The 25369-nt window shown below is 51.0% G+C and overlaps 1 protein-coding gene across 19 annotated transcripts in view; it reads left to right on the top strand.

The window, feature by feature from the left end:
- Positions 1 to 25369, top strand: part of SCARB1 (scavenger receptor class B member 1) — an 89077-nt gene that overhangs the window by 30362 nt on the left and 33346 nt on the right. For 15 of the 19 annotated variants that reach the window (XR_012420824.1, XR_012420825.1, XR_012420822.1 and 12 more), the window contains 4 exons: positions 18152 to 18309; positions 21582 to 21723; positions 22291 to 22494; positions 24736 to 24831. Coding sequence is in view for 15 of the 19 variants with exons in the window: in XM_005572599.5 (XP_005572656.3) it covers positions 18152 to 18309; positions 21582 to 21723; positions 22291 to 22494; positions 24736 to 24831 (600 nt within the window). In the remaining 4 variants the exon portion in view is untranslated. Of the gene's footprint in view, positions 1 to 10644; positions 10934 to 18151; positions 18310 to 21581; positions 21724 to 22290; positions 22495 to 24735; positions 24832 to 25369 lie in introns of those variants that run through there. The other 4 variants (XM_074008379.1, XM_065525020.2, XM_074008381.1 and 1 more) reach the window with 2 other exon arrangements.

Below are 25369 nucleotides of genomic sequence, written 5' to 3'. Positions count from 1 at the left end.
AGATACTGTTGACAGATTCAAATATTTTGAAATATCTTGTGATCCAAAACCCATCTACGGGTCAAATCTGGCCCATGGGCCCAGTTTGTGGCATTTGGTTCAAGAAGAGATAAGACCTAGTCTGTGTTTTTTTTAGTGGGGGTGGGGAGGATGGGGTGTATAAGAAATTTTGAGTGAATTAAAAAAAACTTATGAAAAATTTCAAGGGCTGGGTGCAGTGTCTCACGTTCGTAATCCCAGCTCTTTGGGAGGTTGAAGTAGGAGAATTGCTTGAGGCCAGGAGTTTCAGACCAGCCTGGGCAACATAGTGAGACCCCTACAAAAAATAAAAAAATTAGCTGAGTGTAGTGACGGAAGCTGCTGTGGTCCCAGCTACAAGGAGGCTGAGGCAGGAGGATGGTTTGAGCCCAGGAGTTCAAGGCTACAGTGAGCTAGGACTGCGCCAGTGCACTCCAGCCAGGGTGACAGAGTGAGACCGTCTTTTAAAAAAAAAAAATTAAAACACACATAAAAATAGACCGGTGTGATGGTCATGCACCCTGTAACTTGCTGAGGAGATACCAAGTCCTGCCTTCTGCACGTGCCTCCATACAGTTCCCCCTTTTCCATGTTGTTCCGGGGCTCATGCCAGACATTGCCTCATCCATCAGTGTCTCTAATACAGCCATGGCTCTTCATGGTGCATTGGAGTCCGGACGCTGGAGGGCTCGCTAAAACACAGATCACCGGGCCCCAGCCCCTGAGTGTCTGAGTGCAGGGGGGGATGTGTGAGCATCCTGGGCGTGGAGCTTCCCATTGAAGAGGACACTGGGTTTCCTGCCAGGCCCACCTTGTCTGTAGCGAAGCCTGCCTTCTGGCCGAGATAGGGCTGCGGGGGGAGGAAAGGGTGCACGGGGCAAATGTCACACTCCCTGGTGCAGGGGTGTTCCCTGTAGGGGTGGCTGTGTGGGAAGATGCTCTGGGGTCTCTGGGTGGATGTAGCAGGCTGAGTGTCAGGGACCACCTTTTGTTTCTGGGGGGGATAGGGTCTTGCTCTGTTGTGCAGCCTGGAGTGTAGTGGTGTGATCACAGCTCACTGCAGCCTCGACCTCCTGGGCCCAAGCAATCCTCCTGCCTCAGCCTCCCAAGTAGCTGGGACTACAAGTACATGCCACCATGCCTGGCTATTGTAAAAAAATTTTGTTGTAGAGATGAGATCTTGCTATGTTGCTCAGGCTGTTGAACTGCTGGGCTCAAGTGATCCTCCCATCTTGGCCTTCCAAAGTGCTGGGATTACAGGCGTGAGCCACCATGCTCAGCCAGGGACCACACTTCAAGAACTGCTGCCTGAATGGGTACCTGGTAAACACCACCACTACGACAAAGCAAAAGAAAATCCCCGAACATCACCACAGTACTATGCTCACACCAGAAGTCATTCTGTAGGGCAGTAATGATCTTTGAAAGGTGGACCTGCTCGAATGTTCAGAAATTGCCCAAGGCTTCATGCCTGGAGCGGGAGGCTCTGCCTGGACCCTCAGCCCCTTGTTGGTTGGGCCCCTTTTGGGGCCTCAGGAGGTGTGGCTCAGGGACCAGCAAAAGGGATCAGCACCGGTGACGTCTGTTTCTGTCCCGGCCCCGCCTGGAAGTGTCTGGGAACCTGAGGACCCTGGAGTGGCTCTGACCTCTGGCTGCCTCCCTGTCCCCCTGTGCGTCCCGTGGGAGCTCACTGGCTTTGGAGGCCTGCTTTTGACAAGCCCTCTGGCTCTGATGTAGCGCAGGGGAGGGGGCTCTGGCCTTGCAGGGCCCCTCAGGCCCCTGCTGGCTGTTGCCTGCATTCTCCCTCCCGTGTGGCTGAGGATGAAGCTGGCTTCCCCCTTTTCAGGGCGAGCCTCAGTTCATGTTTCTGGACACCCTCGTGTCACTGGTAGGCGGCCTCAGGAGTCACGAGGAGGCAGTGCAGGCAGTGTGGGCATGTCCGCAGCCCCGAAGGGCTTGGTTTTCAGATCTCAGCTGCAAGAACAAAGCGCCCCGTTGAGCTGCTTGAAAGCAGCCACAGGAGAGTGTCCTGCTCCACGGATCATCCCTGGCCCGGGTTTCTCTTAGGACAGCTCAGGCCGAAATACAGCAGGGTGCAACAGCGGGGGGGATGTGTGAGCATCCTGGGCGTGGAGCTTCCCATTGAAGAGGACACTGGGTTTCCTGCCAGGCCCACCTTGTCTGTAGCGAAGCCTGCCTTCTGGCCGAGATAGGGCTGCGGGGGGAGGAAAGGGTGCACGGGGCAAATGTCACACTCCCTGGTGCAGGGGTGTTCCCTGTAGGGGTGGCTGTGTGGGAAGATGCTCTGGGGTCTCTGGGTGGATGTAGCAGGCTGAACAATGTCCCCAAAAGATGCTGGCATCTTAATCCCCAGGACCTGTGAATATGTGACCTTCCTCGGCAAAAGTGGCTTTGTAGGTGTGATTAAGTTGAGGATCTCACACCAGGCATGATGGCTCACACCTGTAATCCCAGCACTTTGGGAGGCCAAGGTGGGAGATTTCTTGAGCCCAGGAGTTTAAGACCAGCTCGGGCAACATAGTGAGACTCCATCTCTACAGAAAATTTAAAAATTAGCCAGGCGTGGTGGTGTGTGCCTGTGGTCCCAGTTATGTGGGAGGCTGAGGAAGGAGGACTGCTTGAGCCTGGGAGTTCGAGGCTGCAGTAAGCCGTGATTACGCCACTGCATTCCAGCCTAGGCAACAGAGTGAGACCCTGTCTCAAAAAAAAAAAAAAAAAAAAAAAAGTTAAGGATCTTGAGATGGGAGATGAACCTGGATTGTCCAAGGGGCCACGATGCTTTCACAAGGATCTTTGTCAGAGGGAGGCAGGAAGGTCAGAGTAGGAGATGTGACTGCAGAAGCAGGGGTTGGAGTGATGAGGGGACAGGAGACAAGGAATGTGGAGGCCTCTTAGAAGCTGGGAAAGGGAAGGAAATGGATTCCTCCCTGAGCCTCTGGAAGGAAGCACATGTCTGCACCATGACTTTCATCCCGTCTCAGGGGGAGTCCCAGTTTGGACTTCTCCCCCACAGAACTATAAGATAGTAAGATAATAACTTTGTATTGATCTGAGCCAGTGTCAATTGTCAATTCTTACAGCAGCAGTGGGAAGCTAATACAATGGAAATGCTTCCATTAAAGCCAGGCCATTAACATGATAGTATAGTCTGGTTTGGGTGGGCTTAAATAAAATATTTAAGCTTAAAATAATGTTGTAAGTTTTAATATATGAACTTTTGAAATTTTCAATGTTTTTAAAAAAAGACTTTAATGTCTTGGAAAAATATAAATATGAAGTGCACATTTTTCCTTTTGCTTGAAGCTGTAATATGATTCGGTGAGGCACTGATTTGGCCCTCCCTGTATTGCTGCGACAGAGCCTGCTTGTTTTAAAATAACTTTCTATTTTAGAACTTTTTTTTTTGAGACGAAGTCCCACTCTATCGCCCAGGTTGGAGTGCGGTGGCACAATCTTGGCTCACTACAACCTCCGCCTCCCAGGTTCAAGTGATTCTCCTTCCTCAGACTCCCAAGTAGCTGGGACCACAGGTGCCTGACACCGCACCTGGCTAATTTTTGTATTTTTAGTAGAGACGAGATTTCACTATGTTGGCCAGGCTGGTCTCCAACTCCTGACCTTCAGTGATCCACTTGCCTTGGCCTCCCAAAGTGCTGGGATTCCACAGGCGTGAGCCACTGCGCTCGGCCTAGAACAGTTTGACTTTCCGAAAAATTGGGAAGATAGTGCTGAGTTCCCACATATCCCACAGCCAGTGTCCCCTGCTATTAACATCTTAATGGAATGGGATACATTTATTGCTATGAATGAACCAGTGTTGATACATCAGTAATAACTAACATCCAGACAGGATTCGGGTTTCTTTCGTATCCTTTTCTGTCTCAGGACCCCACCCAGGGCCCCAAATCACGTTTGTCCCTCACGTTGCCTTAGGCTCTTCTGGTCTCTGCGGGTTCTCAGACTTTCCTGGCTTTGGATGGCCTGGATTGCGTTGATGAGCACCGGCTAGGGATTTGGCGGGACACCCCTCTGCCGGGATTTGTCCGTTGTTCTTCTATTGATTAGACCCTAGTTCCGGGTTTTGGAAGGAAGATCGCAGCGTCGAAGGGCCGTTCTCAGCACATTATGTCCACATGACCTGTCCCTGCTGCATGGGTCCTATTCTTTATTCCTTGTTACAGGTAAAGAAACTGAGGCACAGGAAGTTGTATCAGGCGCCTGCTGGTAGGTGGAGGATGGGCAGGGGGTTGAGGGGACAGGGAGTGGTCAGAGTCCCTTTGCTAGTAAGGAGGGGACCCCAGACCTCTCACATCTCTCCAGGGCCCCCGGCGGTCTCCTGGCTGGCCTTGCTGCTCTGCTTCAGAAATCAGACTTGACGGGGGACTGCGACCCTGATTGGGCCTTGGTGGCTGCAGGTGCTGTCTTATTAGAGACACCACTTGAGGGTGTATGGAACATCTGAAGAGTACCCATCTCTGGATCAAGAATTTTTTGCTTTAGGTCAGGCATGGTGGCTCACGCCTGTAATCCCAGCACTTTGGGAGGCCGAGGTGGGCTGATCACCTGAGGTCAGGAGTTGGAGATCTCAGCCTGGCCAACATGGTAAAACCCCATCTCTGTCAAAAGTACAAAAATCAGGCCAGGCGCGGTGGCTCACGCCTGTAATCCCAGCACTTTGGGAGGCCGAGGTGGGTGGATCACCTGAGGTCAGGAGTTTGAGACCACCCTGGCCAACATGGCGAAACCCCGTCTCTACTAAAAAAAAAATACAAAAATTAGCTGGGTGTGGTGGTGGGCACCTGTAATCCCAGCTACTTGGGAGGCTGGGGCAGGAGAATCGGTTGAACCCGGGAGGCGGAGGTTGCAGTGAGCCGAGATCGCACCACTGCACTCCAGCCTGGGCGACAGAGCAAAACTCTGTCTAAAAACAACAACAACAAGAACAACAACAACAACAGCAACAAAAAAAAACATCAGCTGGGCATGGCGGCACGTGCCTGTAGTCCCTGCTATTCGGGATGCTGAGGCAGGAGAATTACTTGAACCTGGCAGACAGAGGTTGCAGTTAGCTGAGATCACACCACTGCACTCCAGCCTGGGTGACAGAGTGAGACTGTCTGAAAAAAAAAATTTTTTTTTTTGCTTTAATTTTTTTCCTTAAAAAAATTGAAGTATCAAATACATAAAGAAAAGTGCACAATTTCGGTTAGAGGTTGATGGATTTTTACCTAGGTATGCATGCTTATAATGACCCCCTGTACGGAGTGTAAACGGCTTCCCCGCACCCCTCCCTGTCAGTAGCCACCCCTGAGGTCCTGCTGCCCCCACCTCTATCCCCATGGGTTGGTTTTGCCATCCCCTGGGACATCACATACATGGACTCATGCACATGGTCCCTGTGTGGGATTTACCCTGTCATTGTGTGTCTCAATTGGTCATTCCCTTTTGTCGCTGGGTAGCATTCCATGGTATGAGTGTGTCCCCATTTGTTATGCATTCACTTGCTTGTAGACATTTGTGTTGTTTCCAGTTTGGGGCTGTTATGGGTACGGCTGCTATGAGCATTTGTGGATAATCTTTGTGTGGTTGCATGCTTTCATTTCTCTGCGATAAATACTGGGGGTGGGATTGCTATATTGTAGGGTGAATGTCCAGCTTTGGTAGAAAAAGTATATTCCAGAGTGATTGCACCAATGCACACTTCCACCAGCAATGTGTGAGCACTCTGGCTGCTCCACATCCTCGTCAACACTTGTTATTGTCAGTCTTTTTCATTTTAGCCGTTCTGGTGTATGGCATGGGATCTCACTGTGAGTCTAGTGGACATTTCTCTGATGACTAAGTCACCCAGGGCTGGTGTGTGACTCCAGGAAATCACAGGGATCCTTTCTTCTATCTCCTATTCTGCACCACCCTTCTTCATGTGTGGCTTCCATTCTTAAGGGGGGTCTCACGATTCAAAATGGCTGCTCTAGCTCCCTCCATTGTGACTGAATTCCAGGCAGCAGGAAGGGGGACTTACCAACAAATACATAGGAATTTCAGATATTGATAATGTCAGGGAGATAAAAGAGGGTGGTGAATACAATGTGATGGGGGAAGGGCTGCTTTAGGACGAATGGTCTTTTCGTCCATTTTGTTCACTATTGAAGTGCCCAGGCCTAGAGCAGAGCCTGCCATACAGTGGGGGCTCAAAAGAGACAGTTGAGGAATTGAAGAGTGCTCAGGGAAGGTCTCACTGAGAAGGTGACTTTAGACTTGAGAAGTGAGGGGCTCACTTTTGTGGGCATCAGGGGAAGGATTGGCCCTGGAGGAGCAAAGAGTCAGTGCAAAGGCCCTGTGGCAGAAACTTGCCTGGTGGCTCAGGAGCACAGCAAGGCCAGTGTGGCTGGAGCAGAGTGAGCGAGGCAGATAGGAACGGGGGAGGAGCCTGGAGTGACTACAGGGAGCTGGGTTGTGCAAGGCCTCATCGGTCACTGTCAGGAATTTAGATTCTCTTCTGAGATAAATAGGAAGGCATAGGGGAGGTTTGAGCAGAAGAATGACATGCTCTGACTTTAATCTTAAAAGGATAACTTGGATTCTGTGGGGAGAATGGGGCGGGGGGCAAGAGCAGAGGCAGGACAACAGTGAGGAGACTACGGCACCCGTCCGCACAAGCCAGGATGGGGGCCACGATGGTGCTGGAGAGAAGTGGATGGATTTGAGGCATACTTTAAAGCGAGAGCAGCCCAGCCTTGCTGCTGGATGGGTGCTAGGTGGGAGGGAAATGGAGGACTCAGGAATGACTCAACCTCTTTGCTTAAGCAACTCACACGCGTGGGTTTCTTGTAAAAACCCTTTATTTTACTCTTCTTACCTTAGTCCTTTAAAAATGAAAAGAAGTTGGAACATGAGCCAAGGGTGTGGTGTTCCCAAGTCCCAGATTGGATTAGCCTGTGTCGTTGTCGTTCCTGCATTTACAGGCCCCACGGGGCTGGGGATGCCAGGGGCCCTGGGATTCAGGGTGTAGTCAGTGACTGACTGGCTGGTCCAGAGTGGGCAGGGCCTGGCCTTGCCCCAGAACTAGACTTCGTCTTGGCAAATTGGCTTCTTGGCTCATTTGGTCAGAGGTGTCTTTCTTGGAAGCCTGTTTTCTCTTCTCACAGGAGGAATTAGGCCTGCAATTCAGTGGCCAGGTCAAGTTAATGATTCATTTGTGAAGCTCCCGTGCAAGGAGCCCAGCGGGGATGGCCTAGGAGAGAAGTGTGAGGGCACAGGCCTAGACATGGATGTGGAGCCTGGGGCTCTGTCTGTCCCTGCTCCTGTGACCTTGGTCAGGCATTTGGCTTTGGAGCCTCAGTGTCTGCTTCTGTGAGATGAGTCATTGAGGATTTAAGAGGTGAAGTAGGTGGAAGTGTTTTGCTACCTGAACAGTGCTGGACAGATTGTCCATACAATTCTGCTCCCCTGGTGTCTCAGGGCAGGGGCGCCTCAGGGCAGGGGCCCCATCGTGTTCATCCTTGTGTCTTTAAATTCCTAGCATAGCATCTAGCCTGGGCGGGTGATTGTGCAGAGGATGAACTGCAATCCCAATGAGGTCAGAGCAGGCTCACTGTAGGCCGAGGTCATTCCAGCGGGCTTCATGGAGGAGGCGGCACCTGGGCGAGTGGGGTTTTAGGTTTGGAGTCAGGGGCCTCTCCAGGTACAGGGGAAAGTGCTGTGGGTGGTGGGAAGAGAGAGCTAAAAATTAATGTCTATGAAATCTTCATCTCATCCATCACACATTTACCGAGCTGTTGCCTCGGCCTAAACAGGAGGTACTCTCTGTGTATTTAAAAAAAAATAATCCCTTCTTAAATTTAAAACACACAAAGGAGGACTAGCATTACCACCTGGTAGACATTTCCATGTTGATTATATGGTTTCTGGTCTCACTTTTGCTCATTCACTCAGAAAATATTTACAGAGCTCCTGCAAGGTGCCAAGCACTGTCCCAGGCCCTGAGGACACATCACCAAACAAAGCAGCTGAGGATCTTGCCCTTGTGGGTTTATGGCCTGGCAGGGGAGACAGATGGACGATAAACCTGATAAGCTAGTTGTACCACGCGCTTGATGGCCACACTCAGCATGGAAACAACACAGCAGGTCGGGAGATCAGGAGTTTTAGGGGCAGGTCGGATGAGCCTTCTGAGAAGGGGGCATGTGAATAGAGATTCGAAGGTGTGAGGGATTTGACCACGTGGTTAGGAGGGAGCAGCAGGTGCAGAGGCCCTGGGGCAGAAGCATGGCTGCTTAGACAGGACAGCAAGGAGGCAGTGGGGCTGGGCTGAGTAGCAGACAGTGGCTGGATGTGGGGCCAGAGAGAACACAGGGACCAGATCAGGCAGAGGGACTTGTACGCCGATGTTCAGACGGTGGCTCGTATGTTATTTTCAAGAGATAACATGTTCACAATGACAGTTAAAGCTTCCCACATCCCCAGCCCCCGGCCCTCTCCTGAGATTGTTTGCAGGTTCCATTTCCCTGAATGGTTTTCTACATTTCCACATGGGTTTGTCTTCAGAAAAAATATCGAGTATTATTTCATGTGTGGAAAATTCACATCAAGAGGCCAATGTCAATTGTTTCTTTCTTTAGCCTTTTCTTCACTCGATTTTTTTTTTCTTTTAAAATAAAAATTGAGGCCAGGTGCAGTGGCTGACGCCTGTAATCCCAGGACTTTGGGAGGCTGAAGCGAGTGGATCGCTTGAGCTCAGGAGTTCAAGACCAGCCTGGGCAACATAGTGAGACCTTGTCTCTACTAAAAACAAAAAAATAAAGAATAGAAAAAAATAGCCGGATGTGGTGGTGCGTGCCTTGTAGTCTCAGCTACTCAGGAGGCTGAGGTGAGAGGATCGCTTGATCTGGGGAGATCGGGAGGTCGAGGCTCTCCAGCCTGGACAACTGAGCGAGACTCTGTCTCAAATTAAATAAATAATAAATATTATATATATTTAAGGCATCCAACATGCTGTTTTGCTATATATATACACATAGTGAAATGATTACTACAGTTAAGCTGATTAACATATGTATCTCCTCATATAGTTACCTCTTTTTGTTTTTTTTTCTTTTTTGAGACAGAGTCTTGCTCTGTCACCCAGGCTGGAGTGCAGTGGGGTGATCACGGCTCACTGTAGCCTTAACTCTCAGGCTCAAGTGATCCTCCCACTTCAGCCTCCTGAGTAGCTGGGACCACAGGTGCGTGCCACTGTGCCTGGCTAGTTTTTGTATTTTTTTTTTTCTTCTTTTTGTTGAGATGGAGTCTTGCTCAGTCGCCCAGGCTGGAGTGCAGTGGCGCGATCTCAGCTCACTCCAAGCTCCGCCTCCTGGGTTCACGCCATTCTCCTGCCTCAGCCTCCCAAGTAGCTGGGACTACAGGTGCCCGCCATTACACCTGGCTATTTTTTTTTGTATTTTTAGTAGAGACGGGGTTTCACCGTGTTAGCCAGGATGGTCTCGATTTCCTGACCTCGTGATCTGCCTGTCTTGGCCTCCCAAAGTGCTGGGATTACAGGCGTGAGCCATCGCGCCTGGCCGTTTTTGTATTTTTTATAGAGACGGGCTGCCTATGTTGCCCAGGTGGTTCTCAAACTCCTGACCTCAAGCCATCCTCCCACCTCGGCCTCCCAAAGTGCTGGGATTATAGGCATGAGGCCCAGCCACCTCTTTGTTTTTAGTGGTGAGAGCACCTGAAATCTACTTCCAGTATACAGTACAGTATTAATTACAGTCCTCGTGCTGTGCATCCAACCTCCAGACCACTCATCCCATGTGACTGCAGCTTTGTGCCCTGTGACCTGCATCTCCCCACCTTCCCCAGCCTCCGCGCCGGAAGCACCATTCAACTCTCTGTGTGTTCAATGCCTTCAGGTTCCTAATCTCTAAAAGACAAATCTAAAAGTATTTGTCCTGCAGTATTTGTCTTTCTGTCAAGATTCTGCCGTTGAGGTATCTCCAAGTTGATGACATTTAATCACCGTGCAGCCACCGTGTGTGCAGAAGCCCAGCTTATCTTTGACTGAGAACCTGGCTGGGCTCCCTGTTGTTTTTCAAGGCAGGATCTCGCTCTGTCACCCAGGCTGGAGTGCAATGGTGTGATCTCGGCTCACTGCAACCTCCGCCTCCTGGGCTCAAGCAATTCTCCCACCTCAGCCTCCCGAGTAGCTGGGACTACAGTTGCATGTCACTGTGCTTGGGTAATTTTTGTAGTTTTAGTAGAGACGGGGTTTCACCATGTTGGCCAGGCTGGTCTGGAACTCCTGACCTCAAGTGCTCCACCCGCCTCGGCCTCCCAAGGCCTGAGATCACAGGCGTGAGCCATGTGCCTGGCCCTCTGTTCTTTTTTTGAGGTCTGACAATTCTTCTGGCGCTCTCTTGCACACATACGAGAATCTTTCTAGGGCAGAGTTTTCAAACTGTCAGATGTGATCAGATTGTGGGTTGTGAAATAAGTGGAGTGGGTAGGGATCAGCTTTTTTTTTTTTTTTTTTTTTGAGACGGAATCTTGCTCTGTCTCTGTAGGCTGGAGTGCAGTGGCGCAATTTTGGCTAGCTGCAACCTCCGCCTCCTGGGTTCAAGCAATTCTCCTGCCTCAGCCGCCCAAGTAGCTGGGACTACAGGCACATGCCACCATGCCCAGCTAATTTTTTATATTTTTAGTAGAGACAGGGTTTCACTGTGTTAGCCAGGATGGTCTCGATATCCTGACCTCACAATTCGCCCTCCCCGGCCTCCCAAAGTGCTGGGATTACAGGCATGAGCCACCGCGCCTGGCCTGGGATCAGCATTTTGAAAACAGAATGGAATAAGATAGAATATCAGAGGGGTGAATAATGGAGCCGTAACGTAAGTTGCATCATGCTGGGAAGGTGAGTGTTCCTTTGTGAAGCTTCTGGTGGGTGTGCAGGTCGTGGCCCTAGCGTGGCAGGAGCTGGGAAGCTGGTGCTCTGCGCCATGTCTGAACAGGGAACCCACAGACTATGGGACTTTGCTCACACCTGACCCAGTTAGAAACTGTCCGCAACTCCCTGGTGGCCAGACCCCCGCTGTGCACAGTCGTCCTGTTTCCAAACAGTTTTGCCTGTAGTTGTTTTCTTGGATGTCCTAATTTTTTCTCATCTACTGGGAAATGATATCTCATTTTAATTTGGAGTTAATCTTTCTTTTTGAAGTTGTGATTAAGATCCAGCTAACATAAAATTCACCAAAACCATTTACAGATGTACAGTTCAGTGACATTTAGTGCATTTGCAAGGTTGCGCAGCCATGACCACGACCTAATTCCAAAGCATTCTCATACCGTGCACCCATTAAGCAGTCACCCGCCATTCCTTTCTCCCCTAGCCCCTGGCAACCACCAATCTGCTGTCTCTGGATTTGCCTATTCTGGGCATTTCACTAAGTGTGGTCAGACACTATGCGTGGCCTTTCGACTGGCTTCTTTCACTCTGTGTCATGTTTTTGAGGTTTGTCCATGTGGTGGCATGTGTCAGTGTCGCATTCCTTTCTTTCTGTTTTTTGAGATGGAATCTCGGTCTGTTACCCAGGCTGTAGTGCAGTGGCGCGATCTCGGCTCTCACTGCAACCTCTGTCTCCCAGGTTCAAGTGATTCTCCTGCCTCAGCCTCCCGAGTAGCTGGGATTATAGATGGCTGCCACCATGCCCAGCTAATTTTTTTTTTTTTTTTTTTTTTTTAGTAGAGGTGGGGTTTCACCATGTTGGCCAGGCTGGTCTTGAACTCCTGACCTCAGGTCATCCACCTGCCTCAGCCTCCCAAAGTGCTGGGATTACAGGTGTGAGCCACCACGCCCGGCCACATTCCTTTCTCTAAAATTATATTTTTGGCTCTTTAAACACATTTCTTTTTTACACAATAGTAAACAACCAACGCATGCAGTCCCTTTTCTGAATGAGTCAGATGCCGCGTCTGGACAGATCAGCCTGTGTTCAGCCACTCATCTGTTGACAGACACTTGGGTCGTTTTTGCCCATTGCGAGCAATGCTGCTGTGCACATTCTTGTACGTGTTGTTTGAACACCCATTTTCAATTCTTTTTGGGTCTGTTCTGGGGAGTGGAGTTGCAGGGTCATACGGTAACTTTGTGTTTGACTGTTTGAGGAACAGCCAGACTGGTGTCCACAGTGGCTGTTCCACGTTACACTTCCGCCGGCAATGCACAAAGGTTTCAGTTCCCACACCCTTGCCAACACTTGTTATTTTCCATGAAAAAAAATTCTAGCCATCCTAGGGTGAGAAGTGGTGGCCCATTGTGACTTTGATTTGCATTTCCCTGATGATGTCAAGCACCTTTTCATGAGCTTGTTGGCCATTTGTGTATTTTCTTCGGAGAAAGGTCTTTTCAAGTCCTTTGACCATTTGCAGTTAACCTTTTATTTTTTTTAATTTCACATTATAGTTTCAAAAGGGTTTTAGTGAAGTGTAGCATACGTATAGAAAAGCCCACATATAAAGGGAACAACACCATACATTTTTCAGTAAACACAGTCATGGGTAACCAGCAACCAGATCAGGAAACAGAATTTTCACCCCCTTATCCCCCATCCTCCCAGGTGACCCCGTTCTGGCTTCTATTGATATGTCAGTCTTGCCTGTTCTAGAACGTCACATAAATGGGATTATATGTGTATGCACATATCTGCCTTTTGATCAACATGATTGCATTATATTTTAAAGGTAGTAATAGTATTCATTTATTTATTTATTTTTACTTAAAATATACTGGAGGTTGTTCCATAGTGGTAAATATAGCATGTCATGGGTGTTCTTGTTGCTGTTGTTTTTTTTTTCAGACAGGGTCTTGCTTTGTGGCCCAGACTGGAGTGCAGGGGGCATGATCACAGCTCACTGTAGCCTTGAACTCCTGGGCTCAAGCGATCCTCCCAGCTCAGTCTCCTGAGTAGCTGGGACCACAGGTGCGTGCCACCATGCCTGGCTAATATTTTTTGTATTTTTAGTAGAGACAGGGTTTCACCATGTTGCTCAGGTTGGTCTTGAACTCCTGGCCTCAAGAAATTCTCCTGGCTTTGCCTCCCAAAGTCCTCGGATTACAGGCATGAGCCACTATGACTGGCCTAATTTGATGGGTTGTATTGGATAGATATACTTCACCTATATGTCAACCAAAATCAAGATAGCTGGGCCAGTTCATATCAGTCCTCCATCCTGGTCCCCAGCAGCCACTGGTCTTGCTTCTCTCTCTAGAGTTTTCCCTTTCCCTGATGTCGCGGAAATGGTGTTGTGTAGTATGATTCTTATGATTCTTCTTTTCTTTTTTTTACTTGGGGTAGTGCTTCTGAAGCTCACCCATTGTTGTGGCGTTTATCCATGGTCGGTTCTTTTTGATTGCCAAGTAGCATTCCATTGTGTGGATATGTGTGGCAATTCATTTATCTGTTGATGAATATTTGAGTTTCCGTCTATCAAATATGGACATATCATTCCATGTTTGTTTTTGGTGAACATTCAGGCAAGTCACGCTCTTAAAGCCTTCCCAGCCTTTGCACAGGCTGTGTCTTCTGCCAGGCACTCCTCCACCGTATTCTTTTCCTAGCAAAGCCCAGCTCATTTTAAAATTCCCAGCTCAGATGTCCCCTCCTCCAGGCAGCCTTCCTGGGCTCAAGGGGTCTATTTCGCCAGATGGGAGGGAGTGGTGTCCAACAAAGGCTCATCTTGGCATTCTGTCCCAACTTTGTGTTCCAGGGCCATGGTCTTTGACCTTGGGGGTGGTGGGGACAGAATCACAGAATCAGCCATATTAGGCAAAAGGCCACAGTGTCCCCACCACTGTTATCTAATCAGCTGCCTGGTCTAGTGTGGTGGAAAAAAGTCATCCTGCTGATCAAAAGCAGGGCAGAGTCCATGCCTTAACCCAGGTGGAGGTGGGGCAGAGAAGGGAGGGTCACTTAGTGACTGCAGGGCTGACCCTCCGGTGCCCGGGGTCTTCAGACCTTGTTCTAAGCACTTTACCTCCATGGACTCGTTCAAACCTCACAGCAGCCCACAAGGCGACACTCTCCTTATGCCCGTTGTATGGTTGAGGAAACTGAGGCTGGGAGAAGGTCAGCGACCCTCCCCTGGTCACCCAGTTGGACGGGGCTGCGCTGGGTCTCTGAAGATTCCCTTTGGGTAATGTTGAATGAATGGACTGAAACCCAGGGCCCGAAAGCCTCTTCTGTTGGAGAGAGAGAGAGAGAGAGAGAGAGAGAGAGAGAGAGAGAGAGAGAGGGGATCCCAGGAATTCTTGGTTTAGCCCTGATTCATCTTCAGAACCAGGCCGAGCAGGCCAGGGGAGGAGGAAAGCATGGTGAGATTCCAAAGGAGAAAGGCATCTCCAGCCCAGCAGACTCTGCTGAGAAACCGGGTGGGAGAGGAAGGCCGCAAAGGGAAATTGAGGCTGTGTGTGTGATGGAGTCTTGCTCTGTCGCCCAGGCTGGACTGCAGTGGTATGATCACAGATCACTGCAAGCTCTGCTTCCTGGGCTCAAGTCATCCTCCCACCTCAGCCTCCCAAGCAGCTGGGACTATAGGCACCTGCCATCATGGATGACTGATTTTTGTGTTTTTTGTAGAGATGGGGTCTCCATGCTCAGGCTGGTCTTGAACTCCTGGGCTCAAGTGATCTGCCTGCCTTGGCCCCTCGAAGTGCTGGGATTACAGGTGTGAGCCACCACACTGGGCCTTGTTTTGCTTTTTTAAAAAAGCAGTTTTATTAAGGTGTGATTGATATAAAACAATGGCACATGTTTAATGTATGCAGTTTGATGGGCTGGTGTGTGCACACCGGGAAACCCGCCCCTGAGATGCAGGTGCTGAACACACGTGTCACTGCTACGGTTCCCTCCTGCCCCCAACTGTTTTCTGTGGTGAGAACATACAGTTTGTGCTCTACTCCCTGAACACATTTTTCAGGGTTCTGGGTTTTGATGCTGTGTTTTCTATGGAGGGAGCACCAGCAGCTGGATGTGTCCCCCAGGCTGGAGAAGGGGCCTGGCCTGTGGTGAGCAGGGTCCCCAGGGCTGCAGGGTCTGTCCCAGACAGAGGGACCTGCAGTGCACGGGCTTGGAGGCTGGGTGAAGGCCAGGACTGAAGGAAGGGCTGGGTGATCGGGGCCTGAGAGTTGGGAGGGGCTGGAGCTGGTGCCTGTGAGCTGTGGTCGCATGGGGTGGCGGGAGCTGCCATGGGGTGGGGAAGGTGTTACTGAGGGGGCAGGACTGCTCTTTGACCCAGCTCACATACCACTTCCTCCAGGAAGACCTCCCGGACTCCTCAGTGCCCTCCAACTGTTGGTTGTATCTCTCTCCAGCCTTAGTTGTGCCTCAGTTTCCTAATCTGTAACATGGGAGTAATAATAGTGGAGGTGGCTGCCTCAAAGAGTCATGGTGCTGTTAAGAGGATGAGAACACAGTGAACAGCATCACCAGGCATGTGGCGCACCCCGGAAATGCTTGCTTCTGTTACCTCTTTAATATTGAGTTTATGCGCCTTCGTTTGCACCTATGGGCTGCTCAGGTCATAAGATGCTCCTTCTGGTGCTCGCAGCTGGGTAGGAAGACGCGTTTATCAATAAACAGTTATGGCACTTGAAGGCAAGTCTCTGATCTCCTGGTTTTTCCAAGAGAACTCCGAAATCCAGGTATTACATTATATCTTCCAGTGAAATCCAGGTATTACATTACATCTTCCAGCTTCTTGACAATGAATTCAGCTTCTTCATTTACACGCCACGTAGGTCAAACTAGACACAGTGTCACCAGCTCCATCGTACAGATGAGAAACTTGAGGTTCACAGGGGCTGACTTGCCCAAGTGGCCCCATGGAGTGCGACCCAGGGTCTGGCTGCCTCCAAATCTGCTCCTTCCAGGGGACGTGGGGCTGGCTCTGACTGGCCAGCTCAGCTGTCTGCCTCCTATAAAGACTCTGCGTATTGCTTCTGGCTGTCTGGGGACAATGGGGGCGGCTGTCCTCGTCTTAGAAGGCCATGTTCAAAAGAGGGTGGAAGGTGATGCAGCTGCATGGCTGCCTGGCTTTGCAACATCAGCTCTAATCTGATGGGCTGGGTCACTCCTCCTGGGCTCTGACATGGTGTGGGCACTGAGGGGCCCGAGATCCTGGCTGGGTTGAGGGTGGGGATCAGGTGGACTGGGGGGGACCTCCCTGTGACACTGGGGCAGCGAATTATAGATCTAGAGGAGCAAAGCTGGGAGAGGAGTCCAAACGGACCCCAGGCATGTTTCCTATAGTCCCTTTAAGAAAATTATGTTTTTGCAAAGTTTTTAAATCAGGAGATTTCGTATATATTTCTGTATTTCTGGTTTTCATGGAAAACTTCTGTGTTCTCATCTTCCTCTGACTCCTCCCTGAATGGCTCACTCAGCCGCACAGGCAGGCTCTCTCCCAGCATCTCCCTACCACAGGGCATTTGCACAGGCTGTGGCTGCTGTGGAATGCCCCCCAACCCCCACCTTCTAGACTCGTGAGCTCCCTTCCTCACTACCTTCTGTTGGGTGTAGGTTGTGTTTGCATGTGTTCTCCCTTCCTTCCTTCCTTCCTTCCTTCCTTCCTTCCTTCCTTCCTTCCTTCCTTCCTTCCTTCCTTCCTTCCTTCCTTCCCTCCCTCCCTCCCTCCCTCCCTCCCTCCCTCTCCTTTTTGAGACAGGGTATTTCTCGGACACCCAGGCTGGAGTACAGTCCTGCCATCACAGCTCACTGCAACCTCGACCTCCTTGGCTCAAGTGACCCTCCCACCTCAGCCTTCCAAGTAGCTGGGACTACAGGTGTGCAGCACCGTGCCCAGCTAATTTTTAAAAAATTATTTTTTATAGGCTGGGCAAGGTGGCTTATGCCTTTAATCCCAGCACTTTGAGAGGCCGAGGCAGGTGGATCACTTGAGGTCAGGAGACTATCCTGGCTAACATGGTGAAACCTCACCTCTACTAAAAAAAAAAAAAAAAATAGCCAAGTGTGGTGGTGGGAACTTGTAGTCCCAGCTACTTGGGAGGCCAAGGGAGGAGAACTGCTTGAACCCAGGCGGCGAAGGTTTCAGTGAGCCGAGATTGCACCACTGCACTCCAACCTGGGCAACAGAGTGAGACTCCCTCTCAAAAAATAAAATAAAATAAAAACAAATAAAAATACAAAAATTAGCCAGGCGTGGTGGTGGGGACTTGTAGTCCCAGCTACCCAGGAGGCTGAGGCAGGAGAATCACTTGAACCCAGAGGTGGAGGTTGCAGTGAGCCAAGATCATGCCACTGCACTCCAGCCTGAGCAACAGAGTGAGACTCCATCTAAAAAAAAAAAGAAATAAAAAGAAATAAATAAATAAAATTATTCTTTGTAGAGATAGGGTCTTGCTATGTTGCCCAGGCTGGTCTCAAACTCCTGGACTCCAGAGATCCTCCTACTTCGACCTTCCATAGTTCTGTGATTACAGGCATGAGCCACGGCACCTGGCCTACATTTCACTTACGTGATGACTCTGTCTCAAATCCTGATCTCTCCCCAGTCCCTGCTGTGTTTCCTCTGTGCTCTGTCACGTAGCATGCGTTTTACCTGAGTTGTTTGGTGCCTCCCTTTCCCCCGCTACAGAGCTGGGCTTTTGGTCTGTCCTGGTCGCTCTCCCATCCCCAGCTCTTAGAACCCGCCTGGCACGTGGTAGTGCTCAGTGCGTGCTTGTTGAATGAATGAATGATTCACCTGGCCACATGGAGCCCATGTTCCTGCAGGGGACTATCCCTGCCCTGAGCCCATCCGCTACCCTCAGCTCCGGCACCCCCTTTAGATGGTGCATAGGCCCCTGTTTACCACAGTCCCTTGACTGGTGTCACATATTGCTGTCACGACGTATTTTAAGAAGCATTATGACAGCATGGATAGGTTGCCTGTTTAATTCCATAAGCTCCAGGTGCGACAGCCTCATGTGCGAAGGCCTTTCCCACACCTCCTACCCCGAGCCCCCGCCGAGGAGCCCCTTCCCTGGCCGGGCTCAGGCAGCTGTTCTGGAGCCTCGTGGTGGGGCGTGGGGCCCTCGTCACTCTCCTCACAGGCGTGCTTGTCCCTTCCCCTGCAGAACGTGCGCATCGACCCCAGCAGCCTGTCCTTTAACATGTGGAAGGAGATCCCAATCCCCTTCTATCTCTCCGTCTACTTCTTTAACGTCATGAACCCCAGCGAGATCCTCAAGGGAGAGAAGCCACAGGTGCAGGAGCGCGGGCCCTACGTGTACAGGTGAGGCTGTGTCCAGGTGAGGGCGGAGGGGCCGGCTGAGGCTGGGCAGGGGAGGGGTCTCAGAGTGGACGGGATGGGGAGGGTGCTGACTGAGCCCCAGAGATTTTTCCGGAAGCAGGCAAGGCATACTCGGGGGAAGTGCTAGTCCCAGAGAAGTTTTTGTTTTAGGTTTTTTTTTTTTTGTAGAGATGGGATCTTGCTATGTTGCCTAGGCTGGTTTTAAGTCCTGGGCTCAAGTGATCCTCTGCCTCAGCCTCTCAAAGTGCTGGGATTACAGGTGTGAGTCACCAGACCTTACCTAGAGAGGTTCTTTATGGAGCAGGGAGGGACCAATGGTGCAGGTCTGGCTGGAGGGTGCATATGTGAGAGACAGAGACACACACACGCACACATACACACATACATACACACATAAACATATACACACATACATACACACACATATACACACATACACGCATACACATACACACACATACATATACACACACATACACACATAAACATATACACACATACATATACACACATACATATACACACATACATATACACATACATGCATACACATACACATACACACATACACATACATATACACACATACATACACACATAAACATACACACATACACATACATACACACATAAACATATACACACACATACATACACACATAAACATATACATACACACATACACACATACATATACACACATGCATACACATACACATACACACACAAACATACACACATACATACATGCATACACATACACACATACACATACACACATACATGCACACACACATACATACACATACATATACATACATACATACAATACATATACACACATACACACGTACATACACACACATACACACATACACACACATACATATACACACATACATACGTACATACACATACACACATACATATACACACATACATATGTACATACACATACACACACATACATATACACACATACATACGTACATACACATACACACACGTGCACACACACACGCACAACCAGGAGCACACGTATCCCCCGCACCCTGTCTGGGCCCGAGGACCGGGTGAGTCAGCACAGGAAGGGGTCGGCTGTTTGTGGAACATGCTGGCCCAGGGACCACAGAGTGGTGCCTTTGCTTTCTGCTTGCCCTGTCCCTGGCTGTGGCCTGGGGAAGTGACTTCACCCCTCTGAACCTCAGCTTGCCCATCTGCAGGCTGGAGAGACACAAGAGCCCCTTCATGGGGTCATCGGGACTCTCAGGATGCACGTGGAGCTCTGAGACGGCTGGGGGATGTGCCTGTTACAACGCCCTTACCTCCTGGAGTCTTCACAGCACCTCCCCTCCCCCACACCCCCGCTTCCCAGTTCACAGGCGGAGGAGTAGGGGCTCCCAGAGGAGAGCTGACTTGCTCCCGGCACACGGTGTTCCAGGGATGGGGTGGGCAGAGGGTGTTCCTGCTGTTGGAGACCCACAGTTTGGTTCTAGGAAAGCCAAGATGAAAACCTAGCAAATGTGCGTGAGGTTTGGGAGTAGGAAACACGAGTCAGCTCCTGCATTCCGTTCACTCATTCACTCATTTGCTCTTTCATTTAACAAATGTTTATTGAGCACCTACTAGGTGTTGGCTGCCATTCTAAGCACAGGGGACCCAGCAGCGGACAGAATGGGTAAAAATGCCAAAGCTCTCTATACTCCTTCATTCTGTGAGCACTGATTGAGCACCTTCTGTGTGCTGGGGGTGCAGGCAGACCAAGGCCCTGCCTCACCAAGCTGACATTCTGATGGGGAGAGAGTAAAGAAGTGGACAAATAAGGGGAAATCAGGCATCCATCAGTGTTGTGCAGACAAAACAGTGTGAAGCCGGAGTGCAGGAGGGAGGGCGGCCGTGGGACTCGGTCTGACTGGAGGGTGGGGAGCACCTCTGCAAAGGGACACTCACTGGACCCGCATGGTGGGAAGAGGCCCTGGGGAGAGAGAGCCCCAGCCAGAGCATGTCCAGAGGTCTGAAGGCTGGAAACAGAGCCTGTGCGGCTGGGGTTATGAGGGAGGGAGACAGTGGAGAGACGAGGCCTGAGCCTTGCTGAGGTCCTCAGAGGTCGCGTTAGGAGCCTGATTTTAACCTGCATGCAAAGTGGGGTTGTGGTCCAGAGCGTGGCACGATCTGATTTCCACTTTTTTTTTTTTTTGAGACGGAGTCTCTCTCTCACCCAGGTTGGAGTGCAGTGGCGCGGTCTCGGCTCACTGCAACCTCCGCCCCCCAGGTTCAAGCGATTCTCCTGCCTCAGCCTCCCGAGTAACTGGGATTACAGGCATCTGCCACCATGCCCAGCTAATTTTTGTACTTTTTTTTTTTTGAGACGGAGTCTTGCTCTGTCGCCCAGGCTGGAGTGCAGTGGCCGGATCTCAGCTCACTGCAAGCTCCGCCTCCCGGGTTTACACCATTCTCCTGCCTCAGCCTCCCGAGTAGCTGGGACTACAGGCGCCCGCCACCTCGCCTGGCTAGTTTTTTGTATTTTTTAGTAGAGACGGGGTTTCACTGTGTTAGCCAGGATGGTCTTGATCTCCTGACCGTCTCAGCCTCCCAAAGTGCTGGGATTACAGGCTTGAGCCACTGCGCCCCGCCATTTTTGTATTTTTAGTAGAGACGGGGTTTCACCATGTTGGCCAGGCTGGTCTTGAACTCCTGACATCAGGTGATCCGCCCACCTCGGCCTCCCAAAGTGCTGGGATTTTAGGCATGAGCCACCACTCCCGACCTGATTTCCATTTTTCAAAGATTCTTCTGGATGGTGGAGAATGGCTTGGAGAGATGAGAGATCATAATGACAGTAGCGGCAACAGTCACGGCAGTCAATGTTTACCTCGTGCTTTCTCTGCACCCCGAGGCTGTGTTGATTGCTTTCTGGGTATCTGATTGCTTTACTGTGGGGATTGTTTAATCCCCACAGCTGCCCCATGAAGTAGGGCTTGTGATTACTTCCCTCTGTATATGAAGAGGCAATGGCCGTGTTGGGTGAGGGAGAGCAGAACGAGGCCGGCTGGGTGGCAACACCATGTCCTGCAGTGGGCAGGCGCAGGGAGGGACAGATTTGGCGGAGGGGCCGAGCTCAGCTTTGGCTGTGGGGCCGGAGGTGTGCACAGACATCCAGGGCCCCTGCTTCCCAGGCAGGCACTGCAGGCGAGTACGAGGGAAACATCCCACATAGCAGGGGGAGGCGTCTGACCCACCGACTTCCCCCACAGGGAGTTCAGGCACAAGACCAACATCACCTTCAACAACAATGACACCGTGTCCTTCCTCGAGTACCGCACCTTCCAGTTCGAGCCCTCCAAGTCCCACGGCTCGGAGAGTGACTACATCGTCATGCCCAACATCCTGGTCTTGGTGAGGCTGCCCTGTGGCCCCCGCCACCTCGCACCCTGGCCTCGTCCCCTGTCTCTCCTCCCGCCTGCCCCTTGTGCAGAGAGCAGTCCCTGAGGTGGTCGGAGCGTGAGGACTCACTCCTGGTGGGTGGCTCTCAGCCCTGTGCTGTCTCCACCACCCTCCGTGGGTTCTCAGTTTCCCAGGTGGGTCCACCTGTCTTGGTTTGGAAGTCCTGGCCAAAGTATTTTTTTTTTCCTTTTCAATTTACATTTCTGAGATCTCCAAAAGGGGCTGTCTTGTTGGGGGCTCAGCCACAGGCCCACCTCTGGGACTGGGGCTGGAGTTCACTCAGCCTGAGTCCAGTGGGGTGCAAGGGGGAGAAGGGGTCCTTGGGAGCACATGTGGCCTTGGCACTGGAGGAGCAGAGGGTGGTTCTGGTGTCTCGGACGCCCCACGTGGCCACTCCAGGGGCCTCCTGCACCCCAGCATTTTGCTTCATGGGCTCTTTGCCGTGAGGCCCAGCTGGGGCCGAGGGAGGATGGGCCAGCCACCTCCAGCCTCTGACACTAGTGTCCCTTCGCCTTGCAGGGTGCGGCGGTGATGATGGAGAATAAGCCCATGACCCTGAAGCTCATCATGACCTTGGCATTCACCACCCTCGGCGAACGTGCCTTCATGAACCGCACTGTGGGGGAGATCATGTGGGGCTACCAGGACCCCCTTGTGAACCTCATCAACAAGTACTTTCCAGGCATGTTCCCCTTCAAGGACAAGTTCGGATTATTTGCTGAGGTACGTGTGGCCTGGTGAGAAGCCAAAGATTCAGGCCTGTGTCCTGTCTTCCCCTCACACAGCCTGGACACTGGTCACCAGCTTACTTTGTAGCTGGCTGGGGGTCTAGCAGCTGTGGGTTGTAAGTGGCCGAGAACCTGACTCAAACCGGCTTAAGTGAAATGGGGAATGTTGGGGCTTATGGAACTGAAAATGCTAGGATTGGATTCAGGTACAGCTTGATCCAGGCTCAAATGATGTGATTGGGCCTTAGCTTAGCAAATTGGAGGCTTTGCCGGAAGAAGGGGGCATGGCTGCTTGGGAGTAAGATCACAAGCTGACTCTTAATCTTGACTCCTGGCAACCTGGTAGGGTCACTGATTGGGCTTTGGAGCCAACATCTCGTCCGTGGAGGGTCTGACCCTGACCTTGGCTCCCTCACTGCAGGTTTCAATGAGTTCTTGGGACTGCTCCAGCCTCAGCCATCTCTCTGGTCTCTGTTGATCAGGGTAGAGTGCTGGAGGGGATACTGTGGTGCTGCATGTGATAGATAGTATGTTTTTGTCAAGGGTGACAGGCTCCTGTTGTGTGGGTAAATTAGCAAGTTTGGGCTAAGTGGCATGATTCTGTAAAAGCATCTTGTAAATCCTGAAGTGCTTTGCAAATGAAAGTTATTACAAAGTCCCTAGTTTAGTATAATCTACATTTGACCACATATAATGAAAACCTCACAAGAACAGTCTAGTGGTAGGCTATTCAGTGTTGGTGTGGTGGCTTCATGGTCTTAAGTGATCTGGAAGCCTTCTACTCCTCCGCTCTGCCATCCTTGGCATGTGGTTTTCATCCTCAAGATAACCTCATCATCCAACTTGGCTGCTAGAGTGTCAGTGATCACATCACATTCCAGGTAGCACAGCGGGAAGGAAGAATTGGTGGGGCTTTGGGGAGCAGATGGAGGAATCGGGGGTAAAACAGCATGTCCCAGTTGCCTCCCTCTTAGGGAGGAAGAAAACCAACGTCCACTTCCTTTCTATTGGCCAGAACTGAGTCACGTGGCCACACCTAGCTCCAGGGGAAGCTGGAAAGGTAGCCTTTTAGCTGGGTGTGCTGATACTCTGAGTATGGTTTGGGTTTTGTCATGAAGGAGTAAGGAGAGAGTGGGCTTTGGGTAGTAACTCGCAGTTTCTGATGCTCTCTGTCCATTATCATGATCATTTAGGGATCCTGTTGAGTGATGATTTATTAATAATAACAATAATAATGGAAATAAAGACCAGCATTTTGAGCTCTTACTGTGCCTGGGGCACCGTACCTGGCCCTTTTTGCACATGAGCCCCTTTAATTCTCCCCTATGTAATGGCTCTGGTTATTCTTGGCTCCACATGGGCAGGTGACAGACACACATGGGAGGCTGGGCCAGGGACTTGTGCTGGGTCCTGCCCTGGAGGTCTGTGATGGGTGCAGCCACTTGGCTGGGCAACCTTGGAGCTCCTCAGTGTGCTTCACCCTGCAAAGCACTTCCAGATATTTCCTTTAGTCACTCAGACCATTTTGTGCTTTGCATGTCTTTGGGATTAGAAACCAGCTTCTGGGAAATGCTCTCGAAGCACCAAAGCCTGGGCCCCCATCAAGAAATGTTCCACAAACCGTGACGGTCAGGACAGGCCAGGTTGTGCTGCTGTGATAGGCAGTCCCAGAATCTCCATGACTTAGAGCAACCAGGACTTACTCCTTTGCTTGCACTCCACGTCCAGTGTGGGTGACTGGGGCACCCTCGCTTGTGGTAGTCACTTGGGGACCCAGGCCAAGGGAGACTGTCTTGACACACACCTCCTTGGCTGCTATAGCGGTGGCAGAGAGCCTGGTGAAAGGCGTGTGCACAGTCCTTAAAGTGTCCCCCCAAGTGACATGCCACTTCTGCTTTTTCATTGCTCAGGGAGCTGACCTGGCCCCGTTTTATTTTATGCTGGAGTAGGGTATGGTGGGGGTGATCTGCCATTCACCTGGGAGGAAAGCTAGGCTCTCCCGGAGTTAGGAAGGGAGGGTGGAACACTGCAGCCATGGAACCCGGGACCGTTCCTCCTAGAAAGCTCCCAAGCCCAGTGTCAGTCCCCAGACACTGGGCATGTGGCAGTGAACCAGATGCCGGGAGCCCTTTCCTTCTGGTGGAGGGGGAGGAGGGCTCAGCCCAGAATGTTCAGACCAGGTGAGCTCAATGGTAGGCCCGAGCCTTGACGATGCTGTTCCCTGCTGTGTCTGCAGCTCAACAACTCCGACTCTGGGCTCTTCACGGTGTTCACGGGGGTCCAGAACATCAGCAGGATCCACCTCGTGGACAAGTGGAACGGGCTGAGCAAGGTGAGGGGTGAGAGGCGAGGGCCCCTGGAGAGGGGAGGGTGGGCCAGGCCGTGGCTGCTCGGGAATGGCAGGGACCACAGGGCTTCTTCTTTGTCATGAAGAGGGTGCTGGGAGGATGAACACTCTCAAAGTTGGAGAAGGGATTTTACCTCTGGTTAAATCTTGACCAGCCAGAGGGGCAGGCGGGGTTAGTGACTTCTTACTGAGCACCTGGCGTCTGCTGGGAATGGAGTGCTTTCTTCTTTTCAGTTCTTTACTTACAAAAATGTTTTGAAAGCCGGGCGCCATGGCTCATGCCTGTAATCCCAGCACTTTGGGAGGCCAAGGCGGGCGGATCACCTGAGGTCAGGAGTTCGAGACCAGCCTGACCAACATGACAAAACCCTGTCTCTACTAAAATACAAAAAATTAGCCGGGCGTGGTGGTGCATGACTGTAATCTCAGCTACTCATGAGCTGAGGCAGGAGAATCGCTCGAAGCCGGGAGGTGAAGGTTGCAGTGAGCCGAGATTGTGCCATTTTTCAGCCTCGGTGAGAAG

The sequence above is a fragment of the Macaca fascicularis genome, chromosome 11 (assembly GCF_037993035.2).
Source record: "Macaca fascicularis isolate 582-1 chromosome 11, T2T-MFA8v1.1".
Taxonomy (NCBI): domain Eukaryota; kingdom Metazoa; phylum Chordata; class Mammalia; order Primates; family Cercopithecidae; genus Macaca; species Macaca fascicularis.
This window is presented reverse-complemented; position numbering and strand designations above follow the sequence as displayed.